The sequence below is a fragment of the Myotis brandtii genome, unplaced genomic scaffold (assembly GCF_000412655.1).
Source record: "Myotis brandtii unplaced genomic scaffold, ASM41265v1 scaffold846, whole genome shotgun sequence".
NCBI classification, from domain to species: domain Eukaryota; kingdom Metazoa; phylum Chordata; class Mammalia; order Chiroptera; family Vespertilionidae; genus Myotis; species Myotis brandtii.
This window is the reverse complement of record NW_005371437.1, coordinates 156315-167979: the sequence shown is the minus strand read 5'-3', so window position 1 is coordinate 167979 and position 11665 is coordinate 156315. Positions and strand designations below refer to the sequence as shown.

The 11665-nt window shown below is 41.7% G+C and overlaps 1 protein-coding gene across 3 annotated transcripts in view; it reads left to right on the top strand.

Moving 5' to 3' along the window:
* Positions 1-11665, top strand: part of TMEM255A (transmembrane protein 255A) — a 56235-nt gene that overhangs the window by 35411 nt on the left and 9159 nt on the right. For 2 of the 3 annotated variants that reach the window (XM_005884669.2, XM_005884668.2), the window contains 2 exons: positions 1348-1510; positions 8285-8428. In XM_005884669.2, the coding sequence (XP_005884731.1) occupies positions 1348-1510; positions 8285-8428 (307 nt within the window). The remainder of the gene's footprint in view (positions 1-1347; positions 1511-8284; positions 8429-11665) is intronic. The other variant, XM_014532119.1, reaches the window with a different exon arrangement.

Here is an 11665-nt window from a genome sequence, read left to right as displayed (position 1 = left end):
ATTTTGCCAAATTCAGTAGGACTGAGGCTGGGCCTAAGAATCTGTTAACTAGCTCTTTCTCAAAGACATATAATCATACACAAAGACACCCATAGGCACACACAAATAATGCACTGACACACACAGGCAGACACACATACACACAAACGCAGATGATTCTGACCCAGGCTGTCCTATAACCACACTGATTTCAATTTGTTAGAGAAACACCGATTTTAAGGAATCCTAAGATAAATTCATCTGTCAAGTTTAAAAGTCTTTTCTTGTGTGACTAATCCCTCCCTGATTCATTCTGAAGGTTAACCTTTAATTTTTTCCCCTTTTTCATTTTCAGCGTTCTTATAGCAGGGGAGTCACGTGTAATAACCATCTTGATGCCAGGATGTTTGGTTCTGACTTTCATTTTATGAATCACAGTGTTTTATTTTTATTTTTTTAAATATATTTTTATTGATTTCAGAGAGGAAGGGAGAGGGAGAGAGATATAGAAACATCAATGATGAAAGAGAATCATTGATCAGCTGCCTCCTGCACACCCCCTACTGGGAGTTGAGCCCACAACCCAGGCATGTGCCCTTGACCGGAATTGAACCTGGGACCCTTCAGTCCATAGGCTGACGCTCTATCCACTGAGCCAAACCAGCTAGGGTTGTTGGTGTTTTGTTTTGTCTTGAGAAAGGAAACACTGATATCTTTGAAGCCTGAATTCAGATCCCAGCTCTTCCTCTTACGACTTGAGCAAGTTCCTAACCTCTCTGTGCTTCAGTTTCTTCATCGGTAAAAAGGGAATAGTGATAGTAACTACCTCACAGAGTATTTTAAGGATTTACCGTGCTGTCTAATAGAACTTGATGTGATGATGGAAATGTTTGTAATCTGCTCTGTCCGGCACAGTAACCAGCCACTAGTGTGGCTATTGAGCATGTAACACGTGGCTGATGAGACTGAAGAACTGAATTTTAAAAATTTTACTTTATGTTAATGAATTTAAATTTATATAGCCACATGTGACTAGTAACTGCCATATTAGCACAGTTTTAATGAATTCACATACGTAAAATCCTTAGCACTGTGTCTGGCATATTGCCAAGTGTCAATAATGTCATCTAGGATTAGTGTTAGTGATAACAAGTGTTTCTCTAGCAGGTAGTAGTTTTTTATTGTTGATTTTTAATAAACAGCAATCACACTTGGATTTATTATAGTATCTTGCTCCCCACGTGCATTCATACCTATGATATCCCTTACAATAGTTCACCTGTTTTTCATTGAGCTGGGTGGTAGACAAAGCCCTAGGGCCCAACCTGCTCCCCCGGGACTGACTGAAGTGTGCTTCTCCCTGTCCAGCAGGGTGGAAATTACTGGTGGGTACTATGAATACATCGATGTCAGCAGTTGCCAGGACATCATCCATCTCTACCACCTGCTCTGGTCTGCCACCATCCTCAACATCGTCGGCCTGTTCCTGGGCATCATCACTGCCGCTGTCCTTGGAGGCTTTAAGGACATGGTAAGGAAGAGTCTTCCCTTTCCACAGAGGCCCCTGTTGGGGGTGAGAGCCAGGCTTGGGGTAAGGAACAATGGGCATATTTGGAAGGGAGTAATCAGAAGCAATTGCTTCAAGAATGTAACTGCCTTCAAACATCTGCGAATATTTCTTGTTAACATGAGTTGCTTGTGTTCTTATGGTACATTCTGGGGTGGAAGGAGAGGAGGGTGTTATAAATTCTCTGGTTCATGCTGGTTATGCAAATACTACAGGCCCAATGCACGAAATTTGTGCAAGGGGCTTGGCTCTCACAGCCCCTGCTTCGGCCAGAAGGTCGTCCAGAAGGACATCTGGAAGGTCGTTCAGCTGTCCAGTCTAATTAGCATATTATGCTTTTATATAGATAGATAGCCTTTTCAAACTCTCCCCCACCCTAAACACACTTTTAGCAGAAACCTTTTTGGGTAGTTTTTCCCCTAACAGACTTGGGGAGAGATGGAAGGCAAGAGTTGGTTTTTCAAAATCTTTATTGTTGAGAGTATTACAGATGCCCCCCCCCTCTTTTTCTCCCCATTGCACCTCTACACCCACGTCCTGTGGTTTTTTTAGCTACAGGTAAGAGTAATGGTAGTTTCCCCTTCTCAGGAATTTCATCCTGGAGTTTCTCCAGAAAAAGCATCTGGACTCTTTTTTTAACTCCCCCCCACCCCTGCATTTGAAGAGCCAGCCCTGGGCTAAGCTGCTTGCCAGGTCTTGTCCTCAACCTCAACCTCAATCTCAGCCTCCCCACATACCCTAACCTCTCTTTCAACTCTTTTCCATCTTTGTGTGTGTCTGCAAAGGCACGCCAGGACTCAGCACCCAGTAGGTGCTTCATAATAGTGGGCTCCTTTCTTCTTTTGTTTTTAAAGCATTTCTAAGCTTTTATTTGCTTATTTAATAAACCTTGATCTCAAATTATAGAGATAATAGCTTTAGAACTTATTATCCTCCTGGCTTCCTATGAGAATATAATCAATTGAGGTCCTTAAAAAAAAACCAGATTCCTGGGCCCCCTCCTCCAGAGATTCTTATTTAAATGGTCTAAATCAGCCGTGGCAAACTACGGCCCGCAGGCCAGATCCGGCCCGTTTGAAATGAATAAAACTAAAAAAAAAAAGACCGTACCCTTTTATGTAATGATGTTTACTTTGAATTTATATTAGTTCACACAAACACTCCATCCATGCTTTTGTTCCGGCCCTCCGGTCCAGTTTAAGAACCCATTGTGGCCCTCGAGTCAAAAAGTTTGCCCACCCCTGGAAATTGAAGCCCAGGCGATTCTGATCTGCAGCCAGGGCTGTGTACCATTGCTTTAAAGGAATGTCCCTCATGTGTTTAGGGAATTATTTTGTACCTAAAAGCGGTTTTCCTTTGACCTCAGAAATGAGACAGATAGCCTCTAGGCCCTTGGCTATTTCTGTCCCATTTTGGGGTCCCTGAGGAACAAGAACCTGAAAGGCAGTTTTAATTTGACTCTGGACTGTCAAAAGGCTGGGTAATAGAAAATGAAAGATGGGCTAAAGAAAAGCTGCAGTTTTGGGCAGCAAATCCCTGGCAGAATCAGGCTGACTGGAAGCACTGAGTGTTCCTGCTGGTGACCCTAAGTCAAGAGAAATCCTTTCCTGTTCATGCCCAGCCTGTCTGTCTGTTTCTCTCTCTCTTTCGTATGTGTACTTCTTATTCCCATGCCCCTTTTTCCATTCAGGAAAGCCCAAGCACAGAGGAGTGGGGGAAGCATCAACAAGGTGGGGCCCTCAGAGGTAGAAGGAGGAGGAAGAAGGAGGAGGGAGAAGGATTTCCTGTTTGGACCTGAGGGAACTTTGAGTGTGAGAGCGGAAAAACTGTTTCTGGGTTGGGGCTTTTTTGGAGAAAAGAATGTCCTTTGTTCTTGAAGAATTTCCCCAGGGTATAGGTGAAAGCCAAATCTGAAATAGGCTGGCTGGTGGAGAAGCTCCTAGGTTGGTGAGTTGAGGAGATGGGTCATGAGGACCAGTGTGAAGAGTACTCTGAATCATTCCTAGAGCATTCAGACATGGGCACAAATGGAGTGGATGGTGGCTACTTGGTAGTTTCAATGGGGTTCCTGGCAAGGACCCCTGTCAAGACTCAGTGGACCATTGATGTCTAGGTTTATTTCTGATTCATAACTTCACTGTGTCCTTGGCTCTCTAGGGGGAAAGGGGGGTTTGTTGATGGTCTGTCCTCATAGGTGGCAGCAATGGCCTGTACTCTCTATGAAGTGCTTTTGCACAATTACTTTCTCCGCTCTGCTAGTAACTTGTGAGGTAAGTAAGTATTCCTGCCCCCATTTCACAGATGAAGGGCCAACAGAGGTCAAGTGACTTGCCCAGAGTTAAACAGCAGAGCTGGGACTGGAGCCCAGGTTTCTCAGATGCCAGAGCCTTTGCTCTTTCTACTCCATCCCAGCTTCTCTTAACTAGTATTTGGATAGCCCTTTCTAATTCTACAAGGGTTTTAACAGAAATTACCTCCTTTGTTTCGATGCTTTAATTTCAAAAAATTAAAGCAAGTTGTTTACAACTATTGGGAGCTTCTTTAATAGTAGAGGAGGAGAGCAAGGGAAATTTTGTTCATTATCAAATGCCAACCAAGCCCAGGAACTCAGGCAAGGACCAGGGAGGAAAATGAAAGATGAAAGCAAAGAACAGGGGGGGCAAGATATTTGATTCATAAGGTGAGAGAACACTAGTAGGAGTGTAAGATGGGGCCACCATGGAAGAATTACTTAGCTTGCTGTATTAAAATTATACATGATGTAGAAAATCCTGGAACATCAACCAAATGAACCTAACTAAAATCCTCAGCCTAGGTCCAAATGTGGCTAGTGACTTATGATGTACCTTCCCTCTGAGTAGAATGGCCTGAGGTCTGCACAGAGACTCAGGGGTGCTGGCTGATGAAAGCCATTCCCTAGGGAGTGAGGATAGGAGCCAAGGGCTGTGAGCTGGCAGTCCTCAACAGGATCAGCTAGGAGCCACCATTTCCAGAGTTGTGGGATCTTGAAAGGAAAAAGGACAACTTCATTCCCTGACCAGAGGTGCTTGGTAAAAAGGATCCTAAAGAAATGTTTGATAAAGTATTTGCTGACCAAAGCTATAAGGATTAGAAATATATCTTGCAAAAGTGATAATATCTTGTCATTTTCTCCTAATTGTTGTCTCTGGTTTGGAGTAAAGTGGGGAGGAATAAAAGTGGCATTCTTTCCAAAGTCCACAATTATTGTCTCAGAACAGACTCCGTTTTATCCAGACTAGATTGCTTTCAATGTTTCCTGTGCTACCTAGCAGCCTTTATTTCACTGATCAGAATGCTACTGATCAGTAATGGGGGTCTTATAGCTTAAACTCCAGAAATTTTAATAGAAATACACACATTCCTGTATACACACACAAATAGAGACAGTGCCCAGCTCTTGATTATCCATACAAATGGAGAAGGTGTCGATGACATGGAAATGGAAAAAAATATTTAAATTTATTGTAAAAATATTTAAATGTGTTGTAAAATCAGAATTTTGCTTTAAAACATAACCAGACCATTATTTGGGGCCATCTCTTTTGCTCCTTCCTTGCCCAACTCTTCACTCTACCTTCCTTCAATCCCTCATCTTATCTTATTGCCCTGTCCATTTTCTCTATGTGTTCTCTACTCTTGACTTTCTTCTCTCTGTGGCTTTTCAGTGTTCATTCAATCTTCCTCTAATATTTTGTCTGTGTTTCTTTCTCTATAATAGTCAACTTCTTTTCAAAGATTATCCTGGCCCCCTGGACTTGGTGAACACACACACAAAAATTTTTATAGAGTTTACATTGCGTGATGGTTTCTCTATGGTTAGGCTTAATTTATTTGCAAAGAAGAACTTTGCAAGAGCTGGAGGGTATGTTTGTTTGTTTGTTTGTTTGTTTGTTTGTTTATTGGTGGATATTATTGAGATTTCATTGGTGACCTTTCATTTTTAGGAAAAGAAATATATGAAAACAAAGTAATGACAATGATAAAGCACTGAATCTAGAAATACTCTAATTGGATGCCAAGTTATAGAAATACTATTTATCTTCTTACCTCTTTAACTCAATACAAATAATTAATTCATTATTTGTTGAATTAATTACTACATCAAGAATTAAAATTGGCCATATGTTAGCTATACAGTTGGGAAAGATATTTGGAAGTATTTGGTTGTTGTTCTCAGAAAGTACACAATGAACCATTGATCTATTATGATGTATTAGATAAACCATGCTATTGTACCCAAAGCATTAGCAGCCAAGTATAAGCATGTATTCTGATAAAGATGGATAATGACTATTTAATCCACCTTGGTTAGTCAAATCTCTTGATTATAGAGTGTGGGTTTTTTTAATTGACAGAAGGCCTAGGGAATATGATTTATGGGACTTCCTCCAGGGATGAAATTTATTCTTAGAATTCTGGTGGAGAGGTAGGGGCATTTCTGAGCACTCTTCCTCTGTAAAGCAAATAAAGCCTTGGGATCCAAGATCTCAGCTCTCTCCCACAAATGAGAGAGGCTTAACAAACATTTCTCTGATTGTCTGTGAGCTGCATCATAATGACTGAGGTTTGTAGCTCTTCAAGCCTCCTAGAAATGTAAACAGTAACCCACACCAAAGAAGAGAGCAACAGAACTGTGTTGAAACTTGCTATAAGGGAGTTTCCCTTGCCAACACCCCAATATGGTTGCCTGTGCCACTGCCAAAGCCTGCCCACACATTTTTATAACTTGAGAGTAAGCTGCTGCTCTCTATTAATATAGAGTATACTAGAGGCCCAGTGCACGAAAATTCCTGCACTCGGGAGGTTCCCTCAGCCCGGCCTGATTCCTCTCACAGTCTAGGACATCTCAGGAGATGTCCATCTGCTGGCTTAGGCCTGCTCCCTGGGGGATCGGGCCTAAGCTGGCAGTCAGACATCCCTCTGGCAGCCCAAGAGCCCTCAGGGGATGTCCACCTGCTCGTGGGGGGAGCGGGCCTAAGCCGTAGTTGGACATCCTTAGTGCTGCTTGTGGCTGAGTGGAGCTCCCCCTGTGGGAGAGCACTGACCACCAGGGGGCAGCTCCTGTGTTGAGCGTCTGCCCCCTGGTGGTCAGTGCGCATCATAGTGACCAGTCTTTCTGGGTTGTTCTGCCCTTAGGTTCAATTTGCATACTACCCTTTTATTATATAGGATGTGTACCAGAAACAAGACACATTGATTTAGAAAACAGCTCTTGATTATCCATACAAATGGAGGTTTCAATGACATGAAAAATGGAAAAAATGTTTGCCCCACACCTTGACCCATGTGGCACTCAAAAGATACAAATCACAATCCTCTTTGGGAACTAATGAGCTGTGATGACTTCCTTTAGCAATGCTTTGGCCCTGTTGGGAGCAGGACTCCCATCCGGGACAAGATTGGCCTTAACCTTTAAAGGGTTATACACATCACCATATTAAAATGGTATTTAATTTTTCCTGCATTATTTTGTTTGCAAAAAATAATCAGTATACTCTGCTTGGTCTTTCATGGTTTCTGTTCACTGCTAGGGTTTTGCCTCCAGCCTGCAGGGCTGATGAGAAATAAATACACTTCATGTCTATGTGGGAGCTCCTTCAAAGGATTGGAATCTACCAGAATCCTCACAACTCTTAAAATCCCTTTGTGACCCATTACATTTTTTCATAGCAAGAGCAGTAGCCTGTTCAGCCTTGTCTATTTGACATTGTGTATTTTGGATCTTATTTTTTTTCTTTTTTGTTTTAAAATAACACAAATAAATAATTTTAACTTTTCTATAGGTTTGAATTTTTCAAAATAAGCTGAGGGGAAATGACACAAATATTCATATTAGTTGTAAAAACTCTGGCTATATAACAGAAAGTGAAGAGTCCTCATTTACCTCCTACTACTACTCCCCTTCCCAGAGATAACCACAGTTAATAGTTTGTTGTGAATCTTTCCAGATTAATTTCTTTTCATTTATAAACATACATATATATATAATTGTTTGGGTCTTTATTTTTACATAAATTGGGATCATGCTATATTAATATAACATGATGGCTTCCTTTTCATTTTTTTTGATTTTGGAAAGAATTTATTCTGATTCAGTCCATTGTGTATCTCCCAGATATTTTCATGTTTCCTGTAGTGATTTGTTAGATGTGGTGGCTTCCTTTTTAAAGACTTATTTTTTAGAGCAGTTTTAGGCTTTCAACAAAATTGAGAAGAAGATACAGAGATTTCCCATATACCCCATGCCCCCACACATACATAGCCTATTATCAACATCCCCCACTAGAGTGGTACATTTGTTACCAAGGATGAACCTATATTGACTCATTTTAATCACCCAAAGGCCATAGTTGACCATATAGTTCACTCTTGGTATTGTACATTTCAGGGGTTGGATAAATGTATAATGACATATCCATCAGTGTAACATCATATAGAGTTTTTACTCCCCTAAAAATCCTCTATGCTCCACCTACTAATCCCTCCCTTCAGCCTCAACCCTTGGCAACCACTGATCGTTGTCTCTATAGTTTTTCCAGTGGCTTATTATTATTTTTATTTAACAACATATCCTGGACAACTTTTTCTGTCACTAAATTATTTATCAATAATGGTTATTTCTGCATGGTATTCTGTAGTACAGATGTACCACCATTTATTTAATCATTTTCCTAGTGATGAACTTTAATGCTGTTTCTAATGTGTGGTTTTCTACAGAATCCAACTCTCCCGGCACTGAACTGTTCTGTTGAAAATGCCCATCCAACTGTTTCTTATTATGCTCGTCCTCAAGTGGCATCCTACAATACCTACTACCATAGCCCTCCTCACCTGCCACCATATTCTGCTTATGACTTTCAGGTATGTTTTGAGAAAAAAAAAGAACTCTCCAATACCCTTGCTCTCATTCATGTTCTCTTGTTCTCTCCTTAGTCATGGAACCTCCCTAATATGTATGAGGTAGCCAGGCTCTCTGTCCCTGATGGCTTTTAGCAACCTTTGGATACCAGTGACTAGCATAAGGACTATGTAGGCATTCAAAGATAGGATAGATGGGAAGGGCAAGAAAGACATAACTGGAGAAGAAACAGAGAGATGGAAGAATAGAGGAGAGAAAGATCAAAGTATCTCAAATTGCCTTGACCTACACCAAGGAGAAGATGGTACTCATGGACCCCTGTCCAATAGTGGCATTTTCTATTTCTCTGCCACAGGAAGAGACCTCGTCCTGATCCTTAGCACAAGGACATTCTGAGCCACACAAGGGTTTGAATCAAATCTGTAAGAATCCCTTCTTTTTCTCTAGACTTCCTAACTAGGACTCCACAGAGAAAATATTTTTATAACTCCCCCCTCTCCTTTGTTGTCCTATTATCAAATAGGTCAGGAATAATGTTACCAAATTTGCACTTTCCCTATTTTCCTTTGAGCTGAGACTAAGCACAGAAAAACGGAACCAAAAAAAGGCTCTTAATTAAATGGGATTCATTGTGTGCAGAGCACTTTGAGAAAACAAATGAAACGATCCTTTAGGCATTTTTAGTGGTGGTAAACCTGGCCACAGATAAGTAGAATTACACTAAAATCTGGTTAATTCAAAATTTGGGAACCAAAGGCAATATCTTTGAAGGAAGGGAGGCTCATAATGAATTTACTTCTATTGATTAAGAGCCCATAAATGCTCCAAGGGGACATAAAAGCAAGAGTGTTTGGGGTGCTTCCAGTTAAACAGCTAGTTTAGAAATGCAAAACCCTTGGGAAACCTAATTTTAGGTTCAGATTAACAAAATAATTGAAACTAGAAAACCCCATATAGTTGAATAAGTCATATTTTTGTTTGGTTTAGATACTGTTTGGGGAGGTCTAGGACTCTACATTGCAATAGCAATACTGTTGACCCTTGAACAACACAGTTTTGAACTGCACAGGTCCACTTATACCTGGATTGTTTCAATAAAGGAACAGTCAGCCCTTTGTATCTCAGGCTTTTGCATCGGTAGATTCAAGCAACCACAGATGGAGAACAGTATTTTCCATCTGCGATTGGGAATCTGCGGATATGGAGGGCCAATTGTCTGCATTGTCCTATGCCATTTTATATAAGGGTTTGAGCATCTGGGGATTTTGGTATTTGTGGGGGGGGGTGTCTTGGAACCATTCCCCATGGATATTAAGGGACAACTGTACATATAGTATGAACATGGACTTGTTCACTGTTATAAAATACAATACTAGAACCAGGAGGTGTCCATTAAAACTTGGAAAACATAATGTTAGAAATTGTTTTAAAACCTACATATTCACAGGTAAACAATTCAGGGAACTTATTACCCAAATAGATGATATAAACCGGAAAACGCAGGTATGTTCAAAAAGTGCATAGATAATTTCAGTTGTAATGGAGGCAAAAAAAAAAGAAATCCTTTAAGAGAATGAAAGGATGTTAAAGCTAACACGAGGAGGGTCATCATTCTCTTCAGTCCCTGTAATAAAAAGTCATCCTGAGATAGAGGGGCAATACATGGATTCAATGAAGAGGCCACCTCCATTTTTTTATATCAAAGTAAACCATATTGATTACAGGAATATTCACTTTATAATGAGCCCCTTAAGTAGGAACAATGATCTCCCTGGTGATGATGGTTGTTGCAAACTCTAAGTTAGGAAGCGCTGAGAGGAACCAAGATGGCGGCATAGGTAAACACCTGTACTTGCTGCCTCACACAACTACATCAAAACTACAACTAAAAGACAAAACGGATATCATCCAGAACCACGGGAAGGCTGGCTGAGTGGAAAGAGAAAAGCGCATTGAGACTGGTAGGAGGTGCGGAAGTGCGGAGGTATGGAGGCGCGTGCGAAACAGGCTGGCAACTGGGTGCACTGTTGTCTTTTTCAATTGGGAGGGAGATACAAGCTACCGATTGCTCTGAACTCCAGTTCTGGGAGAGACTCTGGGGACCCAGACTCATACGGGGAGAAACTGGATTGTCTGGCATTGGGACAGGAACATGAGGGTGGCTTTCTCACAGAGGTGCTTACAGCGATCATTGTTCATGCACAGGGTCGCGGGACACAGAGACCCAGGGACCTCTCCGGGGCAGGGCTGACTGGCAGTCATTGCTGTTTGCTCCGCCCTAATGATTCCCTGAGACCCCACCCCACCCAATTTACAACCTCACCCAAGCTGTGTGTAGAGGCTTTTGAATATGAATGGCCTGTCCTTTTGCAATTTAAAACCTAATAAACTGCAGCTGGGTCAGAGAGCCCCAGAGCTTCCAAAATAAGGCCTAAGGCTCAACAGCAGTCTGCATTGCTTCACATCTGGGCCTCATCTGGGCACCTCCAAACCCCAAACAAAGAGGAGGATTCTGTAGATCTCTCTGTAGCTCCTGCTGGGTGGCCTCAGGCAGTGGCTGACTTTGCACCTCCTTGAAGATCCAAGAGCCAGTGTACACAGTGGTCAGTGTGAGACCATACCAGATTACAACTCTTCACATCCATAAGAGACACACACTCAAGAGGCAGACTCAGTGAGCACCAGAGCCCCACTGAAGCAAGTCCTGCCCCATAAGGGTATCTCCAGCATAGCAGTTCTCCCATTGTAGACACAGCTGGTCCTCACAGCCAATTGGCCTGGAAGTCAATTCCTCCCAGTGATACCAACAGCAATCAAGGCTTAACTACAACAAGACTGTACACACAGCCAACAAAGGGGTGCACACAGCCTCCCTAATTACCACCTCAGGTAATTGGGGAGGCTGAGCCACTGGGCCCTATAGGATACCTAGTACACAAAGCCACTCTACCAACACAGGGAAGCAGCCAAAATGCGGAGACAAAGAAACAGGTCACGAATGAAAGAAATGGAGGAAAGCAAACCACTGGATATGGAGTTCAAAACCACGGTTATAAGGTTACTCAAGAATCTTCTAGAAACCTCCGAGAAATTCAGTGAGACCCTTAAGGATATGAAAAAGGACCAATTAGAAATTAAGCATATACTGACTGAAATAAAGAATAATATACAGAGATCCAACAGCAGAGGAGAGGATCCCAAGAATCAAGTCAAAGATTTGAAATACGAAGAAGCAAAAA